The 20681-nt window shown below is 37.1% G+C and overlaps 1 protein-coding gene across 1 annotated transcript in view; it reads left to right on the top strand.

Annotated features, from left to right (window-relative positions):
• The window catches only part of sl (small wing phospholipase C gamma 1), a 97329-nt gene that overhangs the window by 66553 nt on the left and 10095 nt on the right, over positions 1-20681 (top strand). The window contains exons 24-26 of the mRNA XM_089246985.1: positions 6553-6723; positions 10173-10275; positions 19063-19177. Coding sequence (XP_089103111.1) covers positions 6553-6723; positions 10173-10275; positions 19063-19177 — 389 coding nt within the window. The remainder of the gene's footprint in view (positions 1-6552; positions 6724-10172; positions 10276-19062; positions 19178-20681) is intronic.

Here is a 20681-nt window from a genome sequence, read left to right as displayed (position 1 = left end):
GGATGGCTTCTCGATTGACAACAAACCACCGGGCAAATTAAAATGTGTGTTAATAAATGCCAGGAGCTTGGGTAATAAGAAAGATTTTTTAGAAACTATGATAGTTGTGGAGGGCTTGGATCTTATAGCCATTACAGAATCTTGGGCAAACGATGGGGATGAATCTTTCTTACACATCTCCGGATACGATACTTTTTTGAGAAATAGATCTGATAGGAAAGGGGGTGGAGTGTTGATATACGTGAAATCATGTTTGAAGGCTAGAGAGTGTAACGTGCAGAGAAGTGATATTGAAACCATATGGGTTGAACTTGAGAACAAAAGACGTCATAAGCTTATTGTTGGGGTTTGTTACAATCCACCGAATAGGGATCAAAACTATATCGCCAAAATGCATGATGAAATTTCCTACATGTGTAAGCGAAAGAGGGTTCTCATACTAGGGGATTTCAATTACCCGGGTATTGATTGGGAGAACCTTTCATCTGGAAATCAGTATGAAAGAGACTTTCTTAAGTTGGTGCTCGAAAATTTTTTGTATCAGCATGTATCAGAAGCCACAAGGGGTACTGCTATTTTGGATTTAGTTCTTACTAGTTCTGAGGATCTAGTTGAACATGTTTCGGTGGGGGAAGAGTTTTCTTCCAGTGATCATCGTATCGTCAGATTTCACTGTAACTTTTCCTCGGGTAAGGTTGATAACAAAAGACTGGTTCCTTGTTTTCGGAGAACTAACTTCGATGTTTTGCGAAGAAGGTTAGCGGAAGTTTTCAAAGACCGGTTGGAATCAGTAGGGGTGGTAAGTCAATGGGAAGAATTTAGTACGAAGCTGTCCTCTGTTTTGCACGACGTCATACCCTTTGTTCGAAAAAAGCGTGTTTGTACATCACACCCTCTATGGTTCACGGATAGCGTGAGGAACCTTTATCTTGAAAAGAAAAGAGCATTCAGAGAGTATAAAAGTGGACGAGGTGACCTATCATTGTTTACTGATAAAAGAAGACTGTTGAAGAAAGCGATAAGGGATAGTAAAAAGCAAGTTGAATCTAGGTTGGCAGATAACATTGGCTCTGACCCAAAATCATTTTTTCGATACGTCAATAATGGATGTAAGGGGACAGTTGGCCCCCTCTCGATAGGAGGCTCAAAAGTAGAGAGCAATGTAGGCATGTGTAGTGCTTTCAATGACTTTTTCGCGTCGGTTTTTAATGGAGATAATGATATTCGATATACGGGTGTTGCATGGGGTAATAAAACGCTCAACGATATTCAAGTTGAAGACGTGGAGGTCCTAAATCTTCTAAGAAATGTATGTGCAAGCAAAGCACCAGGACCAGATGATATCTATCCCAGGGTTCTCAGGGAAGGTGCTAATGAATTGTTGGGGCCAGTCGCACAGATATACAGGAGTAGTGTTGCTGAGGGTATCGTCCCGAGAGATTGGAAACTGGCTAACGTTGTTCCGATATTTAAGAAGGGTAGTAGAGAAGTGGTGTCTAATTATCGTCCAGTGAGTTTGACGAGCTCCCTCTCGAAAATTTTGGAAATTATCATCAAAAGGCAGTTTGTGAAGTGGATAGACGAGAATAATGTATTGTCGGATAATCAGCATGGGTTCAGGAAGGGGAAGTCATGTGTAACTAACCTCCTTTGCTTCTATGATTACGTGACTAAGGCTTTGGGTAAGAGCAAAAATGTCGACGTTGTTTACCTTGATTTCCAGAAGGCATTCGATCGGGTCCAACATGGCAAACTCTTGAAGCGTTTACACGAGATTGGAATAGGGGGCAACTTGCTGAATTGGATAGAATCGTGGTTAAGAGATAGGTCGCAACGAGTTATGGTGAACGGGGAATTCTCTGGTTGGACAGACGTCACAAGTGGAGTTCCTCAGGGAAGTGTCCTTGGCCCCATACTTTTTTCACTTTTTATCGACAAACTCGATCAGGGTATCGATGGAATTACTAGCAAATTCGCAGATGATGTAAAGCTAATGGGGGTAATCGGAAATGAAAGCGATAGGGAGTTGCTCCAGACCAACTTAAACAAGATTGCAGCATGGGCAAATGAATGGAGCATGACGTTTAGCGTAGATAAGTGCATGGTCGCTCATTTTGGTTCGAACAACCCACGGTTCTCTTACGAGTTGAATGGTGTCACTATCCCGGATGCAACTAGAGTCACCGATTTGGGAATTCTCATTGACGAGCGACTTAAGTTTTCTGAACATTGTTCAGCGGTTGTCAAAAAATCGAATAGAATGCTTGGTCTCATTTTCAAAAAGGTCTCTTCGCGTTCTCCTAAAGTCATTCTTCCGCTTTTTCGAGGCTTAGTTCGTCCTGGACTGGAGTATGCTGTAAGGTTTTGGAGACCATACCTACAGAGGGACATAGACTTGATTGAAGGGGTGCAGAGAAGAGCTACGCGTGTCCTTATTGGCACACAGGGCTTGAGTTATGAAGAGAGACTTCATTTTTTGAATATGTTTACATTGGATGAACGCAGGTGTCGAGGAGATATGATCGAAGTGTTCAAAATTTTCAATGGGATGGATAGGATGGACCATGAACTTTTAGTACACCGCCAATCAACCGCTTTTACAAGGGGACACCAGTATCGATTGGTGAGGGACAATGCAAGGTTATGGTGTCGCAGGGAATTTTTCTCCAATAGGGTTGTTAATAAATGGAATAGCTTACCCCCGGAGGTAGTAAATTGTAACACAATTGACACGTTTAAAAAGAAATACGATAAACATGTTGGGGTAAATCGAGAAGCTATCCATTCTTAGAATAAGACAACCATAAGTATTCTTTATGGGCATTGTATAATATTTTATCATGTGTATATATTGTTTGTAATTTGTGTTAATTGCATTTTTAATTGGGTTGCTGTATTTTTGAAACATATGACAACCATATTTTTATGGGCATCTTTTTATCAGCCACCTCGTTGGGCATTTTGCCTGTTGTGGCGTTGTATTTGTATTTGTATTTGTATAATTAATTGATAGATGCATGAAGAGTCATGTAAAATACCTATTGCTTTTATGAAAATTTCTTTTGTTGATTTTTAAAATGCATTAATAATTACTGCGGTCAAAATGACAACACTATGCCAGTTACACACCAAATTTTCACAACACATCAAATTTAACTGGCAATGCCAGTTAAGGGTTAACAGGTGCTGCTACTAATCAGCTGTACATGCACCTCATAAAACGCTTTGGGAAATTATAATGAATTGATACTTTCCCAAACCTATGTTCTGAGTGAATGTGTGGCTCCAATGTATTCATTTTGTCAGAATTATGTGGTTTCTTTTTGTCCTAGTGGTGCTGCAATCTCTGCTTCATATTTTAAAAGTGAAAATTTCAGAAGCATGATTTTTTGGATCATGATCTTTTGTGTTATGTAAGTATTGTGTTGAAGAGGTCTGTGTGCTGACAGACTTTTTTCAAATGCAAGACCAGTTGGCATTCGTTCTCAAATTGGAAAACCAATTTTATCCAACCACCACTGTTCCACCAACAGGGTACGAACTTGGATCCTTGTGATGCAAATCCAGCATGATTCCTCTATCACCACACAACAGCGCTCAACAAATACTTTCTTTCTTTTTTTCAAACCATGCCCAACTCAGGTCTATCACCAAGGGCAATTTACTACCTAGTGAGTTGTGCCGGAAGTGTAAGTGAGGGTGCAGCTAACAGTCTGAGTGTGTTTATATAGAGTTGTGTCTGATTTTTCAGGGTTGCCATCTATATTACAGAAATGAAGTGAGTGGAGTGAAATTATTGAATATTTGTACTGTTTGTAGGGCTGTTGTTCTCTATGGTGAGACTTTTTAACGGGGAGATCAGCTCGCATTTGCACCTCAAAGTTGGGAACCACAGAAAACCAACTTCAGCCAACCAGCACTGTGGCAATGGTGGGGCTTGAACTTGGGTCCCCACGATATTAATCTGTCACTATGACCACTCAACCACCACTGACAGCTACTCAACAAATGCTGCTAACCATCTTTTATATTAGGAGTAAAAGTGGCTGCTCCCCAGATTTTTGCATTTATGGCAGTATCATGTTCAAAGATGCTGCAGTATTCTAATTTACCTGGGACCCAGGTTATTCAAAAAATCTGGGTCCTTTTTGAGTGAAAGTGGCAGGGACGCCGGCTCAGCAATACCAATCATACCAATCACTATTTGAACATAGCTCAAATATTGCACTGAAAGAGCTTTTTTTTTTTAATTAAAATTTTTGAAAAAAAACCCTTTCCTTGTGAGTTGCATAGCTGTAAATAGCTCCTTTTGTTTGCTAGTCATTTCACATCCAATACACCCTGTATATCCATTAAGCATGAGAATAAAATGAGCATCATAGAATCTGAATACCACAACGGCAGTCACAGCAATAGACTTGAGATAGTACGCTTCATCGCTGATTTCAGTTGAATCTAAACCCTTTGAGTGGCACTGACAAGATATCTCACCTTGTTATTTTAGCATTGACAAGCCCAAATATTTTGTAAAGTTAATCCCTCTCTCAGTGGAACACTTTTCCCTATACCAATGGTTCACAAACTTTTGTCGACCACTGCTCCCTTTGCTTAATTCACGATTCGTCAGGGGCTCTTCAAGATAGATTGATAGATATTTTCCCATATAAACTTTTCCCGTAACTTCTTCAAAGCATAAATAGGTGCACAAATGAATATATTAAGCTCGCCGTGACGCCTCACATAAAGGTTGGCGATGCCCCTAGAAACAGCTACGCACACTTTGAAAAAGCTGCTCTATACCATAGGCGGAGATAGACTTGGAAGTCTGGGGTGGGGGGGGGCACGCTAATAATGATGTCAATTCCTATATAAATATATACATTAGATTAGTCTACTCCACCTTTAACGCGGGGAGGGGGGCATGCCCCCTGTATCTCCGCCCATGCACTATAGCAGTGATTCCCAATGTGGGTGTTAACGCCCCCTTGGGGGTGATGGAATGTTCCGGGGGGGGGGCGGTAAAAGCGCTACGGGTGTAACATAGGATCCCATGGGTTAGATTGCGTTGGGAGGTTTTTCTCATGGGTGGAGATAACGGGGGGGGGGGGCATTCCCCCGCCAGCGTCAAAGGTGAAGTTGACTGATCTAATGTATATATGCATATATGAATTGACATCATCATCGTGCCCCCCCCCCCAGAAATAATGACTGTGTCGCGCGCCCCCCCCAGACTTCCAAGTCTATCTCGGCCTATGGTTTTTCTCTCTACTTTTTTCTTCTTCTTAGAACTAGGAAAGAACACGTCCTGGAGTGGAGGACGTGCAAACGAAATTGTTATGCGTCCTTTTCCGAAATTCTGGGTATTTGACACGTTATAGCACGTCAATGGAATCTCTGGTGTTAGAACAGCTGTCGGCTTTCTGTAGAGGACTTTCTCTTAATGAGAGACTGACTTATGTTTCTTCATGAAAATTTGCAACACAACTTCTGCAGACTATGACTGTGCTGCACGTGAGAGTGAAACCTGGGTCTTCACAACAGCAGTTCATCACAATGTCCACACAACTGCACAGTAATTTGTTCACAGTAAACTGCATTGCATGGGATATAGAAGTAGAAAGCCTGTTTGGTTATTATAAATTGGCCATTCATTGTATATACACACCATCTGCACTAAAATGCCTTGACTCAATTTGTGGATGTTGTTTACATTCTGTGGTAAGTTATTGTGGTTTCTTGTTCCTATTTTTCACCTTATCACTTTTTGATATGAGAAGAGAGTGAGAAAGAGAAAGCTATTATAAAGTTTTGTTTCAAAACTTGGATGCTGATGCAGGTAGCGCATGCAGCCTCATGGATTACTTTCATCATCTTTCAAGTTTTTGGTACAAAATTTCCAGTTTTGTCACTAAAGCTTGATGGTGTGACAAGGTAATAAATCTCACACAAGAAAGCAAATTACAATAATTCATTATGGAATGCAAAAAAAAAACCAAAAAAAAACAAGCATATTGGGAGACTTAAGTGACATTTCAAGGTATTTACTGACATTGATGTTTAATAGATAGCACAACAAATAAGACATCAAAAATTGAGTCTTAACCCTTTAAAAAGCATTGACAAGATATCTTGCTTCCTTAAAAGCCTCTTATTTTAGCATTGACACGTCCATCTATTTTGTAAAGTTGATTTCTCAGTGGAATGCTTTTACCTATACCCTTTTATTTACACCCGCTGAAAATTGAAAGGAAGCCTACTTCATTAAAAAAAGATATGACATTTTGAAGGGGGGTTTAGTAATTTCTGCTGTGCCACTTAAAGGGTTAAGACTGATTTAGTATGCTTATAAAAATAACATTATGAATGACTAACTGAAAAGGTAATGTATGATAAATGACTAAGTTGAAAAGTAATGTATGATGAATTGCTAAGTGAAAAAGTAATGTATGTGTGTGATGAATTGCTAAGTGAAAAAGTAATGAATGATAAATGACTAAGTGGAAAAGTAATGATGTATTATAAAATAGCAAGTTGTTACCTTAACTGTTCCATGTATCATAGATTACAACTCAGTCGAGTTTACCCTAAAGGCAGCCGCATAGACTCGTCCAATTATGATCCAATGCACATGTGGAATGCTGGTGTTCAAATGTGTGCATTGAACTATCAAACTCCAGATAGAGCAATGCAGCTAAATCAAGGGCGTTTTTTAAAGAATGGCAGGTAGGAAGCATCTTCTTATTATAAATACAGGATACACATTAGCTCTCAAAAGCTTTTGACAAATGCAATACTGCCAGATGTGCCAGTTCATTTACCTGCATTCCTGTGAAATTGACATATATAAAGCAGAAAAAAGCTATTTATCAAAATTTTTTGTTTGGGGTTAGTGAGCTTTTATTGTCTTATTTTTGTTTTGGGTTGGAATGAAATTATTTTGATAAATATACAGGGTGATTATAATTGAAGTTCCAATTTCAAAACACTGTGAAATACGAATCACTACCCATAGTGACTTGTGACCTCCCCTGGTAGTCAGGTTCACCTGACATTAACCCTTGAGATTGCTGGCTTTCAGGAGTACCTCAAGAATGATATGCACAAAGGCTGGATTGCAAACTTGGCTGACTTGAAATCATGCATTATGCACCACATCCACAGCATTACCACCAACACCCTCCAGTCGTATAGATGGCTTTTTTCTCAGCCAGAGATATCAAGGAAACAGTTATTTTCCGGATATTATGCTGAGGTGAGCTCGGAAAGAAAAGTCATCACGTCTCCGCCGGGACTCGAACCCAGGCCCTCTTGCATACCGGGCAAGCATGCTACCATCTACACCACTGGAGAGCAAGAGGGCCTGGGTTCGAGTCCCGGCGGAGACGTGATGACTTTTCTTTCCGAGCTCACCTCAGCATAATATCCGGAAAATAACTCTTTCCTTGATATCTCTGGCTGAGAAAAAAGCCATCTATATCTCTCTAAACCGTCCCACCCAGGGGCCATTTCCTGAAGTTAAGAGAGGCTACTAATGCCTCTACTTCAGCGCCTCATGACACAGTGCGTGAAATTAGGAAGGCAGATTCATGTGTCTCCAGTGGTGTAGATGGTAGCATGCTTGCCCGGTATGCAAGAGGGCCTGGGTTTGAGTCCCATCTTTGTGCTTCCATCTCATAGCAGAACACTGTATAAAACATATTAAACATTTCTTGTGTAAGTCAGGTGTTTGTTTAATTACTTCATTTTTGTGATGCTTCCATGAATTATGCAATGTTAATGAAATTTTAATTTTGCCCTGGCTGGCTATTGTTTCCATTCTGCGAGAAAATCTCTCCATGTTTCACGAGTAAAACACCATCTATTAGTGAATTTCAAAGTATTTTTTCCCTTCGCCAAACAAAATTCCATTTCTTCAGGAAACCTCATGCAAATTTTCAAGTCATTCTCACCAGTGGTTCTTATTTTACTGCATGTTGAAACCTGGAATTTAATTATGTTATTTGGTTTATCTTATACTTAATTGTGTATAGAAAGGGATTAGTTCTTTTTTTTTGTCTTTATGATAGGATTAGGCGGGTACAGACTATTAGAACAAAAGGGAGATCACAGAAGGTGTGTAAAGTGAAGGGGGGCTAATGCTCACCTCTGCCCTCCCACCTGTGCCAATAATATAATTTTTCAAGTGAAGGGGGTAAAGGAGAGTGCTGCCTTTACTAACCACTTGAATATCTACCTATGGTTACCAAGTGTGTGGAATCATGTTCAAACATCTTGGGAACATATAAAACACTTTTCTTTCAATATGACCTTAGAGAACAACAGATATGGTAGGTAGAGCAATCTAAATAAAAGCAAAGGAAGAATATTTGAAAATCTACTGGGCAGAAAAACTTATAAATTTGAGATATTGACTGAATGTTAGTACATCACTTGTGAAACGTCACCTGAACATTGCAAGCTTGTTTGGTTGTTGGCTCAATAAAAAGTTTTTGTTAGTGCTAAGAACAGAGGAGCAAAGAGAAAGATATACCCATCATCCTATTGATGAAGAAAAACAATCTAAAGTAGGTTCTTACTGTCAAACACGAAGGCATAAGTATTATGATATGGGAATGCTTCATTTTCTTGATTTGAATCCTATCATGCATTTGTGGATTGTGCTTGATAAACTAGTCAGAGCCAGAAATTATCTAAATTAGGACCTTTTTTTTTCGATTTGGGGAAAAAAAACAACCCACTGACAATGAGCCAAGTTCATTGAGTCTATGCCCAAAACATGCAAAGTAGTTCTACAATTCAAAGTTTTTCCAACAAAGTATGGTGGTGCCTCGATATAAAGATACCCTGTGGACCAAGAAGAAACATTGTTGTAGTGAGAGACAGCAGTTTAACATTAGAGCATAGACATTTCCATACAGAACTTAGAAAATATTGTTTCAGAGGAAATTATCGTTGTAGCAAGGTTTCACTGTATTGACTTGCTTTCTTTCATAATAAATTACACGGCAGATTTGATTATTAATTAGTTGTTTGTTTTTTAGTTTCTTCCTTTTGAAACACTTTTCACTCAACATGCAAGTGGTTTTTTTTCTGATTTTATGAAAATGTAGACACAATTTTTGTTTATATAATAGTTTGTAGAGATTGTAAAGATGTTGTGTTTGTGCTTCATAAGATAGATTTCATTAAGAAACATTCAAGACACAAATTTCATAGAAAAATTTATTGTTGTCAATGACTTTTAAGTGCTACTGTTATTGATATTCACATTTTTAACTGCTGTGTAAAGATTATTGATTAAACTAGGATTATATACACTATAGAGGATTTATAAAAATTCTTTTATGAAATTTGACAAGTTTGACTAATAAGCTTATTGGTTGCATTTGCTCGAATGTAATCAATAAGCTTATTGGCTGCATTTTTTCAAGTTCATGGTGTAATCCAGGTCTTAGTTTAACTTGAAATTTTATATGGAGTTTTCATATTATGATTGAGGCTCGATATAATCACCCCCTTCGTCCTGTCGAAAGTGGATGTAATATTGGGAGGGCTGTTATATTGAAAGGAAAACATGAATGATAGTCGTTATTGGGACGTATCATACTGGTCATTGTAATGGAATGGTTGCTATAACATGGGGTCATTATAACAAGCATCGACTGTACAAATTATTTCATGAATTTCTAAGCTTTAACATAAAAGGAATGATACAGTGCCTTTGTATTGTAAGCTATTGTCAGACATGCTTTTTAGTGTTACTAGCATTTTCCCAGTAGAAAATTTGATTTTTTAGATTTATTGTATGGTTGGTCTCTTTTAAGACAATTTTTACGTCTCAATGAAATTTCATGTATGATACTATTTCTTTCAGATACTCTAAAAATATCTTGAATGTACAGTTTACTATTAAAATGTAACAACAGTTACTTTATTTTACAATTAATATGAAAGGTTCATTACAATTTTATTTCAAATAAAAAATTTTCATAGCTACATTTAGTTGTGCCACATGTAATGTGCCATCATGGATTGTGTCAAAAAGCATTAATTTAAAACTATAACTTTATTTAAAATGTTCTTTTAATACTTAAATGATTGAAATTTGTTGTTTTGAAGCTTCATTTTTATTCATCTCAATTCCTGAATATGCAAATTAATTTTTTTCTTAGTTGCGGATATGTCTTAAGACCAGCTTTCATGTTTGATGATACTTTTGATCCATATGACAGAGAAACAATCAGGGGTGTCGAACCTATTACACTTTCAATACGAGTAAGTATGATTGAGAAATGTGTATTTGAAAGCTTAGAAGTTTGTGTTTAGTTTTAAGGAAACCTTTAGCATAACTTCTCATTGAATGGTAATTTTTTGATATTTTTAGTATTTTTGCTGATTCACAGATAAAGTAGCATAAGTTGTCATCCATTTATTGTTGATTTGTCTACCATCAGTAGTAGAGAGTATACCTGAGCACTCTAGGTCTTCAAAGTTGAAATCACCAGCTCTAAACTTTCACCAGTTATTTCAAATAAGACACCTCTGTTTCAAAATGCAATCTTTTAAAATTAAATCTATAAGCTTAATAATAAATCTCAAATCTCAATGGAGCAATAAGGTTAAATTCAAGTAGACATGAAAAACCATGAAATTCAAGTAGAAAAGATGTTCTTCTACTTCTATAAAATTTATCAAAAGCACCAGGATCAGACAATATTTATCACAAGATTTTAAAAGAATATGCCAATTAGAGTTCAGAGAGAATCAGTTCCCAAAAATTGTACAGATATACAGAAATAGCATTGTTGAGGATATCATACAGGATTGGAAATTAGCTAATGTATGGTTCTAGTTTTCAATAAATGTAGTGAGGAAGCCATTTCAACCTGAATGCCAGTTAGTTTAACACCAACACACTCTCAAAAATTTAATAAATTACCAATAAGTGGGAACTACTTAAATGGATGTGACAAAAGACACTGCAAGGAAAGGAAATTCTATCTGTCTTCATAGCTTAGTTGGTAGAGCACTCATCCGGCAAACGACAGACCAGGGTTTGAGTCCCCATGACGGCAGAGATGAATTTTCCTTTCCTAAAACATTGATATCTCCTCATTCAGCCAGTTTTCCGTTTCTGTTGTATTAACAAGAGAGAGTGACGTATTTTGTCATATACCACCATCTGGTGGCCCTGATGTCATCTGCGAGCTATTAGCAGAATGTTGCCACTGACCATTGCACAGAATCATTCAGCATATACATAAGCTCCAAGGAGGTTAAATTCTATCTGTCTTCATAGCTTAGTTGGTAGAGCACTCGTCCTGCAAACAAGAGAGACCATGATTTGAGTCCCTGTGAGGGCAGAGATGAATTTCCCTTTCCTGGAACATCTATATCTCTTCACTCAGTCAGTTTTACATTAAGACCAAACTTTAAAATATTGGTCTTGATGTACAATTGCTCAAATGGTTAGAAGCTTTCCTAAAAAATCGTAAACAATTTTTTCATTTTAAAGATCATGGTTCACCTTTTTCCACTGTTAATTCAGGTACTCCTCAATTAGTTGTTCTCTCACCTTTATTGTTTTTAATATATATAAACGATCTCCCTGAAACCCTCAGCTGCACCACTAGATTTTTTGCTGATGACTTTGTAATCTACCGCACAATTAATCACAAATCTTAATCAAGAAACTCTCCAATGTAATCTTATTTCCATCTCAGGCTGGTGCTCATGTTGGCATATGCCTATTAATTTATCTAAAACAGTTTTTATGAGAGCTACTCATAAAACTCTTCCCCTCGAATTTTCATACTCAATCAACAACGACAATATCCTAAGTTTCTCAATTTAAATATCTGGGGGTCATAATCTCAGCTGATCTCCGTTGGAATAATCATATCGATTATGTCTACCAAAAATGCCTCAACAAACTTTTTTCCTTCGCCACAATCTCAAACATTCTACTCATGACGTCCGACTTCTTTGCTACCAAACTTCTCCCGTTCTTTCTTATGCAGCTGAGGTCTGGTACCCCCACACCTCTAGTAACATAGACAAACTTGAATCTATCCAAAATAAATCTACCCGCTTTATTCACGACTGCTGGTCATCTTTCAGTTCAGTTTCCGATCTTAAACTTTAACTTAATCTCAACCCACTCTCTACTCACCGACTTATCTCCCGCTTAGCCATGCTTTAGAAGATTATTCATGGTCATTTAAATTTCGATACGTCTGGTATTCTGACTAAGCCTTTCTATGTTTCCAATAGACTTGACTACCCAAAAAATTAGAACCTATTTTTGCCTCTACAGATTGTTTTAAATTCAGTTTCGTACACTTGTATTGCTCTTAAAGTTTATTATGGAGATTTTTACCCAATTTCTCTCCACCCCCTCATTGGGCAAGTTGCTTTTTTGTGGCCTGTGTATTTGTAGCTGAGTGCATCTTTGGTGTTTTGCTCACAGTGACAAAACTTTTTTGAAGTGGATCCCAGCTCACAATGACACTTCAAAATTGCAACCGACTAGGCTACGCAAACCCTAAGAATTCCAAAGAGCAACAATGTGTCATGTGGGATGGTCAGGTTCATATTGTGCCGTTGAACAAAAGAGTTCCACACTCATACACAATGATTTTTGTATCTGAAACAGAGAAGCAGTGCATCTTTAAATTTCAACATAGCAGGTTGGTGGCATTCCACGTTGAAGCAGACTTACACTTGCTCAAACCACCAAAATACTGATATTCTGTTGCAAGAAGGTAACTCAAGTAATAAGAATGCGTGTAATGCAAGTCTGGTTCCATGTAATCTCATGGACATACAAGAGTACCATGTAATGGTGCATGTGCACATCTTTTCCCATCTACAGGTAGTCTGCCTGGTCCATGTGAAGCTAGTCCATTTTATCTTGGTACCATCATGGGTTTACCCATGATAGTCAATACTATCCAAACAACTGGCTTTTGGCATGCTTTCTATCCCAGTAATAAAACTCCTCTTGAAGTCTTTCGGTGCATGAATCAATTCCTTGAGCATCTATTCGACTCGTGCTCCAGGGGTTGCTAAATTGAGAGCCAGGGATAAAAATAATTGTAGAAAAATGTTGAAGAAAAGTGTTTTTTTCTGCAAAATTCAAACTATGAATGTAATTGAATGAACTAATGAGTGGAAAAAAATGGATATGCATCAGTTTATGAAGTGGAGCCCAGGGTAAAATTTTAATGACTAAATTGCCCTTTTGTAGTACATTACTTATACCAGACACAAATCTGCGAGTTTCCTGGGTAATTTTATTGGTGCAGCTTATACGACAGAGTGTTGTCGCTCGTGTCACCCGCGGCGCTGCAGCTGACCATTATGTTGGCCCTTGAACAGTGAGAAGTTGGCCACCCCTGTCTTACAGTAACTTCACTTTTATTAAAGTTCATCAAGATGTAGAGAGAGACAAGATTGTGTTAGAAAATTCATTGAATGACTTGAAACTAATTGAAACTAATGGGTGTAGTTGAGAAGGCTAGTGACAGGACTTGCTATAGACTAACTGAATTTGATCATAGTAGGGTTTTTGGGTGGGAATTTCCTGCTGCCTAAATTGCCATGCTGTGACATGCACATCTGGCACTGCAGTCCACCTGCATATAAACCGGAATCAACCTGGAAGCACCGGTGCTCTCTACCTCGCTCTTTCTCTAGCCATCACATCCATGCTGGTCGTGCTGATGATGCCGATCTCAATTCTTGATTTTATGTAATTTAGTAATAGACCCTAATACTAATGTTTACTCAATGTTTAATTATCGAATGTTTAATTGTTAATAGTTTAATAAATAGTTGTTAACTCTTCAAGTTTGCACTTTCAATAAGGAGTCATGCACAACACCACCAGAAGTTTACTGCACATCAATGAGAATTTACAAATTTGTGAGTCTAATTTCATCCATAATAATTTTTACCATTACACTTATAAGTGAAATGTGGGTTGTTTGAAACAAAATGAGCTACCAAGTGAAAAGTGGGTTGTTTGAAACAAAATGAGCTACCAAGTGAAATGTGGGTTGTTTGAAACAAAATGAGCTACCAAGTGAAATGTGGGTTGTTTGAAACAAAATGAGCTACCAAGTGAAATGTAAGTTGTTTGAAACAAAATGAGCTACCATGCACTTGTCAATTCTCAAATTTATGCTCCATTTATTTGCCCATGCCTCAATCATATTAACCTTTGTCTGGAGCATCTCCCCGTGACTGATTCCTGACTCCATTCATTAGTTTTAGGTCATCTGCGAATTAAAATTCCCTGTTCACCATAATATTCTAACCTATCTTTCAACCATTATTCCAACCAATTCAACAAGTTGTCCCTCTCATCCCAATCTCATGTAAACACTTCAAAATTTCACCACATTGAACCCAATCTAATGCCTTTTAAAAATCTAGATAGACAACTTTTTGAAATTTTTGCCTTCGCCCAAAGTTACTCACTTGATCATGAAGACAAAGGAGGTTGATTATAGATAGATAGAACTGCTCACAACCTCCAGACTGATGTGGAGCAACTTACTTCCATTACCTCAAATGAGGCAGGGTTGTGTCGGAAAAGAAAAAAGTGAAAATTTGTAGCAGTGAACCTCCCCCCCCCCCCTGCCTCATGCTCACTAGCATCAATATCTCGTGTTGTTCTCCTTGGAAGAGGCAGCCATCAAGTCTATGTAAAATGTAGAAGGCATTTGACAAAAATATATAGCTGCACTCAATTTCCAGAGAGAAGTAATTGCACACGTACCCACTGGCACCTAAAAGTATGAGACTACAGTCTGGGATTTTGGGTTCAAAATAAAAGTAGGAAGAACTGTGGAGCAGGGAAAAGAAGTCAGCATGTTAAAGAGAGAGAGAGAGAGAGAGAGAGAGAGAGTTGATAATGGTTGAACATATACACCATATGTACAAAATGTATACAGAGCCTTCACTGTGACGGGAAACAAGGAAACAAAGCATCCATTCACAGAGCTGGGCAGTTTTTCCATACCTTATTTTTACAGAATAACAATATACGGACACATAATATACATATACAGAGCCTCCGCTCACAGTAGTACGCATTTATAATTGTACATTTTCATTTTTTGATATGTTTAAAAATTCTGGGGAAGAACACAGATGACAAGTTCTTTTCCTACCAAACCTGAGCTGACCACCAATAAAAATGGCACCTTCATTTCAGACACAACTCAATTAGTAGTAAATTGCAGTTGGTTCATGGTAAAGAAGTACTAGTATTTTCTAGAAGGAGGTAGTCAAACTCATAGAGCGATAGTTGGAGACAACTGTTGGTCACAAAATGGGAAAAGGTAAAAAAAGTTTCACAAAATAAGAGAGATCTAACATGAATAACAGATTTTTTATGAATCGAGAAAGAAATTTTCTGATTTCTCTGTAACTTCCCATGCGTAATTTTATTCACTGATTCACTGAAAATCATGTTCTTTATCTGTCCATCGGGAGCAGGGTCACCTGAAGAGCATCCTATCCTCAGGCAGAGTTATTTCTCTGAGGCTCCCCTACCTAAAAAAACATGTTAACTTTTGAAAATTTTAACCATATCTCATTTTCACAAGTATCCCTGAGCACTTGAGGCCCCTAGGACATGCCTGAGTCCATGCTTTAAGATGGTACTGATCGAGAGGGCCCAAAAAGTACCTGTGATTATGCCATGGTGGTTGGCTGATGATAGTTCTATCTGGTTTCCCAACTTTAAAGTGTAAATCAGAGTCATTTTCTGTTTTAAAAAAAGTCATCGCAGCAAGCACCAGAAATAGCCCAAGCTTCCATTATTGATCATCATTGCACCAAACTGATATGGAATGTTTTATTTTTTGAGTAAAAGAGCTATTCTGCCAAATCATGAGTGTTAAATCTCCAATATTGCCAGACAAAAAATGTTAATTCCCTAATGATGTCACTAAATAACGTGTGAAGTAGCTAATGCCACAAAAAATTAGTCTTAAATTGCAATTTATTGCCAAATAAGTGTTAAAATCGCCAGACATCACATCAGTTTTCCCAACCTTTTCTTCCATTTGGTAACAATTCCTTTCTGAGTAGCCAAATCCCTATAGCAGACAAGAATCCAGCAGAAATCATGCCCACCCAAAAAAAAAAAAAAAAAAATTAGGGAAAAAAATTATCATAAATATTCATCCATCATCAGTTTCATACTTTTGATAACCTTTTATGAACTTGATGTCACAAACGTGTGGGTTGCTTTTTCTGAACCATAGAATTTTTTCTTTTGACTTCAGAGAGAGAGAGGGAGAGGGAGATATACGACGAGCTCAGGCCAGATTTTTCTTCTTGGCCCCCCTGTATAGTGAATTGATTGTGTGAAAAAAACGGAGAATTATCATTATCTAGAGTCCCTGGACTGGAACCCTGTCAGCCCCCTCCCCCACTGTGCTCTGTTCAACATTGCTCTGCTCTTTTGCTCTGTTTTGAGCCCACTATTGCTATGTGTTGCAGCCTTTCACAATGCAACGCTGCTGTTGTGCATGCAGCTTAATATTGAACGGTAGTGTGTTCAGTAGTTTTGAATTTGCAGGATGCGCTTTCAACTTGCGCGGGTGAGCCTGTGGAGTTTTTTTTCACAGGTGCCAAAGGAACTCTGACTATGATAAGACAAAAACATGGGGGGAGTGTAGGGTTGCCAGACGGCCGTATATATGACCTGCAAGGGTGTATGCTGGGATGGATTGCATTGGATAGATTATGATCTACTGAGCGCTTGAGCAACCTCGGGAAGTTGGTTGAAGCCATGGGTAGGGATGTGATAGGGATGATTCCCCCCATGAAAATATATAATGTATAATTATATAATATTATTATACAATATAATTATATACAAATAATGTCCTTCTTCTGCCTATATTGGCATAAGCAAAAGAAGGACATTTGTTCCCCCCATTCAAGAAACAACCTGTAGCCGCGTATGCTTTTGTGGGGGCGAAGGCAGTTTATGTGGCTTGAGCCCTTAGGGTCCAGTTCCTATGGGGTGTTGTATTTAAATCTTTAAATTTAAAAGTTTTAAAAATTTTTTAAAAATTGGTTTTTTTTACTGTGGGTGGAGGGGGTTGTTTCCCCTCCCCCACATCATGGTGAAGCTCAAGATTCAGTACTACTGAGAGGATTCATGCCAATGTTGGCATGTCTATATGTGTGTACCTGCATCGACATCTTCATCATGCTCTGTGGGAAGTTTCGAAGGATTAAAATAATTGATTTCTTATCAAATATTCTTATTTTGTAAATTCACTTGCGTTCCCCCTTTCATTAAGACCCCTTATTCTATTCTCAAAGGGTTACCCCCAGGTGCTCACTACTCACAGTTTGGAAACCACTGATATAAGAAAATAGTCCAGCATGGTTCATTTTATCGAATGAGAAAAGGTCACAGAAAAGTCATCAAATTTTGCTTTTGGTATTTGGTAGACACCCTGAACTTTGGGGGCTTTCATTAGAGGGCAGCACTGAAGTTGAATTTTCTGGGTTTTTAAGATGGCTTCCAGGAGAAAGTGCCTGTGGGGAAAGTGTGACTTATTACATAAAATATTTAGAAATAACATTCTGGAAAAAATTGTATGTGAAGATGAATATACCCTGCATCTCATTTTGGCTGAAAACATTTGAATGAAATTAATTATTTCTTCACAAAAAAATAAGAAAATTTGAAGAAATAAACGTAAGATGACATTTATGTTTCTACTGATGCATTTTTTGAATATCAAAAATGCAAAAATATCTTGAAAATTCCAAAAAATAAACGCTTTGGCCTGGAAAAGATGTGGAATACAAATCGCAGCACCTCCTTAGCTCATAATGTTGGTGTACCAAGGAACATTTAGAGGTTTAAATTTTCTTGTCAACTTTATGTGACTAGAAATTCATTTTTAATATTTTTTAAGGGTGGTGGCCACATATGTCCAAATTTTATTGCTAAATATGCTTCTACTTCATTAAAAACTGAAATATGTTTTTAAAACCTATTTTTGCTTCAATTGACTGCTTTAAATATAGTTTCTTTCCTCATACCATTGGTGAATGGAAAAAACTTCCCAGCTCTATGGTAGATTACCCCACTATCACTAATCTTTTGTACAATATCAAACAATATCTGTCTGATTCAACCGTATTCTCCTGTATAGGTCTACAGGGTCAAAAATATGGTATAAATATATAAATAAACTATAACATAGTTGTTACCAAAGATACAGGGTGACTGTTCATTATTTTTGGGTACCCATTTGGTTAAACCAGGAAAGGTCAAATAATAGTGAGGAAAAAGTTGCAAAATTTTCCTTTGGTTCCAAGGTAGACACCTTGATTAAGAAAGTATCCATTTTCAATTGTGAATCATATTTTTATGAGTACTGTATTTTCTTTTCAAATTTTGCAGTTTCATTTATTCTCTTGTATAGGTCTACATGGTCAACAATATGGTATAAATATATAAATAAACTGTAACATAGTTGTTACCAAAGGTACAGGGTGACTGTTCATTATTTTTGTATTCTCTTGTATAGGTCTACAGGGTCAACAATGTGGTATAAATATGTAAATAAACTATAACATAGTTGTTACCAAAGATACAGGGTGACTGTTCATTATTTTTGGGTGCCCATTTGGTTAAACCAGGAAAGCTCAAATAACAGTGAGGAAAATGTTGCAAAATTTTCCTTTGGTTATGTGGTAGACACCCTGATTAAGAAAGTATCCATTCTCAATTGTGAACCATATTTTTATGAGTACTGTATTTTCTTTTCAAATTCTGCAGTTTTTTTTGTTTGTTTAATAAAACTTTAGATTGCTGCCTAAAGTGACAATCATATTTGGCTATGAAATTTTTTTTTATTTAGCCACCTAGTTTTGTCCTAGCCTGTTGTCTTTGTTTATGTATTTATATCAAATATTCAAAACAATGCAAAAAGAATTAACTTGATATTTTTAAACAGAATCTGTAATAAAAATTTAATTTCCCTTTGTTCCTATTTTTTTTGTTCACATCAATAGGTCATAGCTGCAAGGCACCTAATGAAAGCAAGCAAAGGGATAGTCAGTCCATATGTTGAAGTGGAAATATGTGGTGCTGAATATGATTCAAATCGTTGTAAGAGTTGCACAAAAGGTAATTGTACATGAGATTCAGTTTTTTAGAAGTTAGACTACTTCAAACTTTGATTTACTAATTTGTGAACTGGCCAGAATTCAGATATTGAACATTGCATGTGTACTTAAACTATTTTTTGACATAATTTCTATGTGGATTGTGATATTTATCAGATCATATAACCAAATTTTCCATTCTAATTTAAAAAACAAGAATGTCTGTGCTATTGCAGCCCTAGTACAGCAGCTGCTGTAGCAAAACATTGCAGAATGGAATCAGATGTCACATAAATTATTTTTTAAGAAAAGAAAAGATTATCATAATTTCTGTAATAAAGTTGCGTCTTTTACAGCTTTAAAAGTTCATTTTTAGTTCTTGCAGCTAATTCGAAGCTATTTTCTATTTGATCTTTTTTTTCTTGATTTTTTTGACTTTATGGGATTCAAATTAGTTTTTATGAACTTTTTTTATGTTTTTCTTGTTTAATTCCTGAACCCTTTGAGGGGCACCATATAAAAAAAATGTTTTTGGCCGAAGTAACTTCATATACTTGATACATAGGACTCATATAAATATGTTTTGTAACTATTCTTTTATTTTCATAAAAATCCAGCAAATAACAGGTGGTCGCGCAGCGGGGACATCGCACACCTAGAACACTGAAAGCTTCCCTAAGGTGTAATGCAGGAAAAGCAACATTTTGTTTGAAAAATTCCCTTTCCAACGATTTTGTAGGCCAAAATGATCAACATAAGCATATTGATAGCTGGTAAATCTTTTTCAATGAGATGGCAGTGTAAATTTTCCTTCTTGAGTGGCATACAAATTTATTCGAAATGCCAAATTTTCCATCAGTGGCACTGAAAAAATAATAACATCAAGATTGGCGATGTATCCGGCATCGGTAGAATTTACTGAGATGGTCCCACTTCTTCCTTGAAATCTGGGTTTTGGTTTTTTCTCCTGAACCATATGAAATTGTCAAGAGGATCCAGGCATTGGGCAGTGTATACATCAGCATCATTTTCGTGATAATCCATGCAGTATGCTTTGTTTTATTTTCTTTATCTGGTGTATCATCAGATGCATTAGACTCCAGATCAGAGAGAAGCTCTGAAATTAGTGTAATATTGCTTCAACTGTACTTAGGAATTTTATAGTCATTTCACCACCAATAAAAGTGACAAATGCCCAATAATCGGTTGGGGGGGGGGGACTCAGGGCAAAATAAATTCCAGAAAATAAAATTAAAGCAGTAGAGAGAGTATAGAAAGTAGTCGTCAAAAGAAAAAGCTGCTCTAGAACCACTAGAATGAAAGAATGGTTTTGTGTGGGACAAAAAAATAACATATGTTGTGTCTTCCATTCTAACCCCCGAAATTTCCACCACAAATACACATCTGAGATGTTTCAACACCATTGCTGCTGTCACCCATTTTCTAGTAAACAAGAAAGAGGGGAGAAAATGAAGAAAAACAAGGTCGCTTTGTCTCAGAGAGGTGGTTTCACACTGACGTCACTT

Source organism: Pholcus phalangioides, unplaced genomic scaffold, assembly GCF_987345545.1.
Source record: "Pholcus phalangioides strain wild (caught in Gottingen) unplaced genomic scaffold, Ppha-v1.0 ptg000017l_1, whole genome shotgun sequence".
NCBI classification, from domain to species: Eukaryota; Metazoa; Arthropoda; class Arachnida; order Araneae; family Pholcidae; genus Pholcus; species Pholcus phalangioides.
The sequence above is the reverse complement of the archived record's forward strand: the minus strand, read 5'-3'. Positions and strand labels throughout refer to the sequence as shown.